Source organism: Ananas comosus, linkage group 22 (assembly GCF_001540865.1).
Source record: "Ananas comosus cultivar F153 linkage group 22, ASM154086v1, whole genome shotgun sequence".
Classification (NCBI taxonomy): Eukaryota; Viridiplantae; Streptophyta; class Magnoliopsida; order Poales; family Bromeliaceae; genus Ananas; species Ananas comosus.
Genome location: NC_033642.1, coordinates 7,153,483 through 7,161,335, shown reverse-complemented (window position 1 = coordinate 7,161,335; position 7,853 = coordinate 7,153,483). Strand labels below are relative to the sequence as shown.

Genomic DNA, 7,853 nt, shown 5'->3' with positions numbered 1-7,853 from the left:
CTTTTTTCTTAATTTAAACCTCTTTTAACTTTATTTTTTTTGTTTGAGTCATTCTAGGAGTATATGTTAAAGTTTTATTAAATTAAAAAGTTTAATTAGATATTATCAGTAATTTTATTTTATTATGAAGTGATTAAAACTGTTAATTTTATTCTTCCAAAACTGTTAATACAGGTCTACTTAATTAGTATCCAAAAGTTAATCTGGTAAGTTTAAATTCAGCACCCCGACCATATCTTAAGGCTACTATACTATTGATGGTATCAGGCACTTTGTGCTGTTAGGTTTTCGACCCTTGGATAAAGGGATGTGCAATTAGGATGATAGTGTTTCCCCTTAAGGTTGAGCGGATAGTTGGTTGATTAGCATGATCCAACGGATGAAAATAGTCAAAAGAATAGATTTAACGGCGGAAAACTCGATAGTACAAAGTGTTTGATACTATCGATCGATACTCATGAATTTTCGATCATTCAATGAAAAGATGTGCAATTTGGATGATAGTGGTCCCCGATTGAAATGATAATGATTTCATAGGATTTAGCGGGTGGTTCGTTGAATAGTATAATTTCACGAATGAAAATGGTCAAACGAGTAGACCTAACGGTCGAAAATTATGAATACAAAAAAATATATTCATAAAAAGCATATTAGCCGGACTCTCTCTCTCTCTCTCTCTCTCTCTATATATATATATATATATATAGAGAGAGAGAGAGAGAGAGAGAGAGAGAGAGAGAGAGAGAGAGAGAGAGAGAGAGAGAGAGTAAAGACACCATATCATGAGGTGCTGTGACGAAATGTACGTAGTATTTAATTTGTAACAGTAAACCAACCCTGTAATTCAAATTCGGAGGTAAAATGTCTTATTTGCGTTATAAGCATATGCAGTAATTGCATGAAAGGTCGAGACAACTAGGCCTATATATAAACCTATTTTACTTGCCTTCTAGCGTAACACATTTTTTCTATTACATGAACCTGCAAATTCGGAGCTTAATTTTCTATCTCACTATTGTGGGTAACACCGCAATGTCAAAAGCCGAGTCAAATAGATAATTACAACTGATCCTATGCGCATGAAATTATGGTTATTATTATTATTATTATTATTATTATTAATGTGTATGGTGAAAAAAATCTCCATATATTACGCAAAAAATTTATTTCTTCTTAGTAGTAAATTAAATGAAATGATCATTTTTTTTCTAAAAGCCTAAGATAAAAAAGAACAATATTTTTAGCTGGCCTATGACATAGATTTAAATTAAATAAGAAAAAATTAATTTTGTTGGAAAACCAACGCGATTCAAAATCATAATTTTCTATTCTCCTATCATATTAAATAATAAAAAATTATTATTTTTTTAAAAAATCTAAGTTATGAGATGACGGTATTTTTAAATATTTATATTTAACATTGTTAGAAACTTGGTTGTTGATTATTGAACCCTCGAACAATTAATCAATTTAATTCGGTTTTATTAGTATGCAAAATTCCGTACTAAAGAAATTAGTGGGTGCACAACACCGTGGGTACTACTCCACACTGTTTCCCGTTCTCATCTCACTGGATATATATATATATATATATATTCAAATTAGGGAAAATTTTCCCTATACCCTTCTAAAAACATCAAATTTTATAAGAACCCCTTTTAAAATTAAAATATCATTTGTAACCCCTCAAATTTAAGAAACTTTCAACAATAACCCTGCCATTAAGTGATCATCTATATTAAAGTTAATAGTATTTATATTTCAACTTTATCCCTGATCAATTACTAATTTTATTTCATAAATATCCTCCCTTATATTTCAAAAGTAATTAAACTTTATATAGACTAAAAATTTAGTAAATTTCAATTGATTTTAGTTGAAAAAAATATATTCATTTCAATTAAATAAAATTTTCTATTTGGAATAAATTGTTCTTAAATTAAATTTTATTTTGCTTTATTGTCAGAATGACAGGATAATTCATTTTAGTTATTTAGTTTTTTGCTGCACCGATTGTAAAGTAATAAACAACTTTTATTTGACTACTTAGTGTAGAGAAAATTTGTTGTTATGAATATATTATAACTAAGAACAACATTAGTATAAGATCTGAAATCAAATAAAAAAATTAGTTGCATTATGAAAAGACAAACTAAATTCTCGTAATCAATGGACTTTGCATGAAAATAATAATTTTAAATAATAAATTGAAAAGATAAAAATTTCACAAGGTAAGATAACTATTCTATTAAATTTAATATCCTTGACTAATTAATTTTGAGTTGAAACTAGCATAAATTCATTTAATAGTTAATTATTAATAGCTAATTAACCTATTAATTAAATTTTTTGTTTAACTAATTATAATATTTGAGATCAAAATAAATGAAATTTGAATGGATAAAAATTAAAGAAAAAAAAGAAGTGGGCCACATACATCAATATATATGCCCCTTACCATGTTAAAGTGGATAATTTCATTCTTAACCTTCATTATACTATAATATAATTAAGATTAACTAAATAGATATTTGCGGGGATAATTTTGATATTACAACTTTTGTAGAGGCGTTTACAATAATTTTGAACTTCTCAAGGATACAAATAAAATTATCCCATCAAATTAAAATGGAAATGAAAGATTAGCATAAGGAGATCGTAGTATCGTACACGTCCTATTCAATACGCGTATCTACTTTTGGGTGAATGAGAGAGAAAAAGACCCTTGTTTTCTCTAACCCTCTCACACAAGAATATATTTCCTCGACCAGGTCCATAGACCGAAATTAACGTTTAATCCTATTAAAAACTAAAAAGGATTGGTGCAACATGTACGTTGTAGGGTTTATGAATCTTACACCGTGCTAATCTACAAGCCAATCATTCCATCTTTTTTAAACTATTAGACGAATACGAAACGTGAGCAGAAAATAAACTGAGTTTTGTAGCTCTTAATATCTTAGTTTTGAGTCAGGAGTACAAATATCAATTTTTTATAGTTTTTTATTTTAGTTTTTATTTATCTTTTTTGTTTTGGTTGCCTTCAATATTTTTCGAGACCGCATTGTCTCAACCCCTGTAGCTAAATTTATTTGTTAAATGAATGAAGCGGGTAACGTACTATCTTTCTCTCAAAAAAAATATATATAATTTTATTATTAATTTTTTAATACTAAAAATTTAAAAGATTATTTATACTTTCTGAAACACGGAGTATAAATCTTATATTTTATTACTAGGTGTATAAAAAGTATAAGTAGTCTTNTAAAAGATTATTTATACTTTCTGAAACACGGAGTATAAATCTTATATTTTATTACTAGGTGTATAAAAAGTATAAGTAGTCTTTTTCAAATTAAATGTTTTAAAAGTGGCAGTTGCATAGACAATTTTATCTTGAAAACTTTAAATTAGAAGCCTAAAAATTTAAATATAAACAACTTGATGTGAATTGTCTTTAATTCCCAAACTTGACATGAATATGTATTAAATTTTATTATCTAGATAGTAAACAGAAACAAAAATTAAACATAAATTGACTATTTATCTTAATAGAATAAGGTCATTCTTAATTGGGGCAATTTCAAACCCGTTTCTCTAAAAACTTTAAAATATCATAGATACCCCTCAAGAATCTAAATATTATCAATATTTTTCTAAACATATAAAACTATTGTTAACGATACTTTCTAATTTGGTGGGCCATATATGAAACTACACCCTTTTACAAGGGTTTTGAAAAATTAATCTTCTTAAAACTTGAAATCTAAGTGTTGTATTAATTAGGTTTAAATAATTGCTTTAATTTTAGTTATTTATTTTACACAGATATTCCTAGTGATATTCTTTACCATTTTCACATGGTTAAATAGATTTGGTTAGGTATAAATTTCATGTAATATGTTGTAGTGGGAGCAATTGTTTTTTTTTTTTTTTGAGAATGAAGAATTTGACTTTTTACGATGTTACCAGAGCCTTCTTATTTAAACTCAAACTCAGAACTTTTACACAACCTTTTTTTTTTTTTAAAAGATAGTTTTGTTTTACCATTAGAAAACAAATGATCTAAGCTATTTCCCTTCAATGATACCGAAAAAAAAAAAAAGAAAAAAGAAAAAAGAGGGAGAGAGAGTTTTCGGTGCTGCACGTAAAACGGGTCTATATACCGGCGCACGCATAATATTGGTTCGACGACTTTGAACGTGGCAGGAACAGCGACATTAAGTAGGGAGGGTTCACGAAAAAGCAGGCGGTTTTTGGCGGTCGAAGACGGTGACGGATGCTGAGCCACCCCCACCCCATCCCCCCCCCATCCGCCGTCCGACCATCCACGGACGGCCACGATCGCCCCGCGTACAGGACCTCGCGAAGAAAAGGTTAATGTTAGATTTCTAGCCGTAAAGGTTCACAGCAGAAGCCGCAGAAAGACACGCGCCTTTATTTCTCCCATTCCCTTCGTTTATCCTTCTTCTCCTCCTCCTTTTCTCTTCTTTTCTTTTTTTTTTTTAATGTCTCCTTTTATTTATTTTCTTTTTTATTTAATCTTCTTCTCCTTCTCCTTCTTGATTGGGTAGGGTTTTTTTTTTTTTTTTGCCTTCTTGTGGGGGTGTGGGGTGTGGGGGGGACGTTAAGGGGTGGATTAAGTAAGATGGTTGTGGGGGGAGGAGTAGTAGTAATAAATGGAATTGCGAGCGTTAGCCGTGCTCCATGGCGGCGTGGCGGTCCCTGATCCTCTTGGCTTCTTGTATGTTATATATATATATTATATTTATATATGTATCTAGAGCTGTGCTCTTTTGAGAATGAGAGAGAGGGGGGGGAATTTTATGAAGGGGCAGAGACGAGTTACTACTAGTATTGCTACTGCTGCTGCTGCTGCTGCTGCTGCTGCTACTATAAACCAATAAGGGGCAAAATAAAAGAGCCGAAAAGGAAAAAAAAAAAGAAAAGAAAAAAGAAACAACAAAATTCAAGAAGAAGAAGAAGAAGAAGAAGAAGAAGAAGAAGAGAAGAGGACTAGGTAGGATTGTTTTTGGGGGTATTGTTATTATTGAGATCTGATGCGAGTAGGAGGGGAGGGGGGGAGAGGAGAATAGGTCTATGGATTGGGGGGAATGGCTGGGTTCCCTCTAGGAGGAGGAGGGAGCAGCGGCCATATCCCGACGAGTCGAGACGATCAGAATCCGCTACCGCCCGACACCTTCTTCCTCTACGCCCGCGCCGGCGGCACCGGCACCAGCGGTTTTCAGCTATGGCAGCAGCAACAGCAACAGCAACAGCAGCAGCAGCAGCAGCAGCAGCAGCAGGCGCAATTCTATTCTTCGAGCGGCGCGATTCTGAGCTTCTCTCATGAGGCGTCGGCGTCGGGGTCGGGGCAGTCGGGCGGAAGATACGGAGGCGGGGGCGGGAGTGGGGTGAGCTGCCAGGACTGCGGGAACCAGGCGAAGAAAGACTGCGCGCACCAGCGGTGCCGCACGTGCTGCAAGAGCCGGGGGTTCCACTGCGCGACGCACGTCAAGAGCACGTGGGTCCCCGCCGCCAGGCGCCGCGATCGCCAGCATCAGCACCAGCTCCAGCTCGCCGCCCTCCCCTCCTCCTCCTCCCCCGCCGACCCCTCCAAGCGCCGCCCTAGGGACCGCCGCTCCTCCCTCCCCCCTCCCTCTACCTCCGGTACGTACTAGCTACTATACCACCACCACCACCACCACCACCACTACTATACTACTGCTACAATTATTATCATCATCATCAATCATCATCATCATCACTGCACCCACCACTACTACTAACTACTACCACTGTTCACTATCTCATCTCGCTACTGTTGCCGCAAATCATTTGCGTGTTTCGATGAGGATGGAGAACAAGCTAGCTAGCTACCTGCTGCTGCTGCTGTTCGATCCCCTTTATCTGTCTCTCGTAATTCGTTTGCGCTGCTGGTGTGTAGGAGGAGGAGGAGGAGGAGGCCTAGGGGCGGGTGCAGTGGAAGCGCGGTTCCCGGCGGAGGTGAGCTCGGAGGCGGTGTTCCGCTGCGTCCGCATCGGGCCCGTCGACGAGGCGGAAGACGAGTACGCCTACCAAGCCACGGTCAGCATCGGCGGCCACGTGTTCAAGGGCATCCTGCGCGACCAAGGCCCCGACCTTTCTTCATATTCGTATTCGGGTTACCATTACCATACCCAACCACCGCAACCCGGGGAGTCCTCTTCTTCCGCCGCTGCCGCTGCCGCTGCCGCAGCAGCTTCTGCGGAGGCCGCAATAACGTCGGCTTCCGCAGCGGCGGCGCCGGCGGCGGTGATGGACCCCTACCCGACTCCGCTGAGCGCGTTCGCGGCGGGGACGCAGTTTTTCCCTCAGCAACACCACCACCACCACCACCACCACCCAAGATCCTGAAAACAACTCAGATCGGTTCATTTTAATTTCTCGCTGAGCTTTCTCTTTAATTAGGCTTTTACAGTATATTTTCATGCTTTTCATGAATTCGTGCACCGTTATTATTATTATTACTACTACTACTACTACTATTATTATTATTTTTTTTCTTAACTTAATTAGACTCGTTCCGAATGTGATCTTTTGAACCGAGACAGAGGGGATAGTAAGTTAGTAACTGCCGCATCTTTCTCATCTTTCATTCGGCAATGAATAACCTGACAGATAGCGTTCCTTTTTCTCGGTGCCAATGCGTTCTTTTGATTATTCTATGACTAATAATTTATACTTCTTCAAACATGTTTATGGAACCAACGAATTGAATTACTATACAACTAAAAGATTATTATAATCTCATCATTCCTATGAGTCTTACAAATTTATAAAGCGAATCTAACTACTCAGATCATACTCTTTAGTATATAAGTTTGTTTTTTTTTTTTTTTCCTTTAAATTCTGTTCCTCGCCTGAAAAAATGGTTTCTTTCTTTTTCGAATGGGTATTAGCTCTATAGCAGTTTTAAGAGAGAGAGAGACTCAAACATCTCATGCAGTGTTTCTCATCTACACTTGTGACTTTGTATCACATGCTTAATATATGACTCGGCCTTTTTTTTTTTTGTTTTTTCTCTCTCTTGTTTTGGCGTATTACATGTCTAGGGGAAGAAAACAACTGGGTTTGTTTGTTCATCAGTAGTAAGTCTAATTTGTGTTCCTTTTCAACTTATTTTATTGTGTTTTTCCTATTATTGTTTAAGGAAAAACAAAATTGAAATTTGTCAAATCCTCATACTGTAGGACGTGATTAATACCACATATATCACATCTCCTCAGTGCCTGCCTACGGTTTGTTTCCCTGGCCCTTGAAATGTCGTGCCTCCTCTCTCTCTCTCTCTCTCTCTCTCTCTCTACTGAGTGTTTGTCATGATACTGTTCCTACTTTTCTAGGTAACTGTCGCTTGTTTTCATGGAGACACATTTAATACATATTAATAGATATAAGTAATCTTTATGCTTTGCATATTTTAATATATGTTTGTGGTTTTAGCTGTTTTGCAGATGGATTGTTTCTTGTGACAAAATTAAGTCAGGAATGAGTTGTCAAGCTTTGGTGTAAATATATTTTATGCACATTTCTTCCATACATTCTATAGTCAGAATATATATATATATATATATATATATATATATATATATATATATATATATATATTCTTCAGACAGCATCCAAAATAGAGCTTAAATTATTTGTGCACCTCTTTCTGTCACATGTTGTGTGCTAGAGAGACATGTATTATTGTACCATATCATGGATATAACAAATCTAAGTAAAACTATTGAAATTAATAATGATGGTGAATTAGCTGTTATATAGAGCTTGAACGGATCAAAAACCTAGTTTCGTTATTTTAAATAATA

At 35.9% G+C, this 7,853-nt stretch overlaps 1 protein-coding gene across 2 annotated transcripts; it reads left to right on the top strand.

The window, feature by feature from the left end:
• LOC109727506 (protein SHI RELATED SEQUENCE 1-like) lies at positions 4,941-6,809 on the top strand. 2 transcript variants are annotated; one of them, XM_020257648.1, is made up of 2 exons: positions 4,941-5,670; positions 5,957-6,809. In XM_020257648.1, exons 1-2 carry the CDS (start codon positions 5,115-5,117, stop codon positions 6,394-6,396), a joined length of 996 nt encoding a protein of 331 aa, XP_020113237.1. In that variant the 5' UTR covers positions 4,941-5,114; the 3' UTR covers positions 6,397-6,809. The 2 variants fall into 2 exon arrangements, with proteins under 2 accessions (XP_020113237.1, XP_020113236.1); XM_020257647.1 differs by having other exon boundaries at positions 5,948-6,809.

Bases quoted from the DNA above. Each gene is read 5' to 3' on its own strand.
- LOC109727506 (XM_020257647.1), top strand. From the start codon at position 5,115: ATGGCTGGGTTCCCTCTAGGAGGAGGAGGGAGCAGCGGCCATATCCCG. The intron at 5,671-5,947 runs GTACGTACTAGC...GCTGGTGTGTAG, and splicing joins CCCCCCTCCCTCTACCTCCG to GAGGAGGAGGAGGAGGAGGC.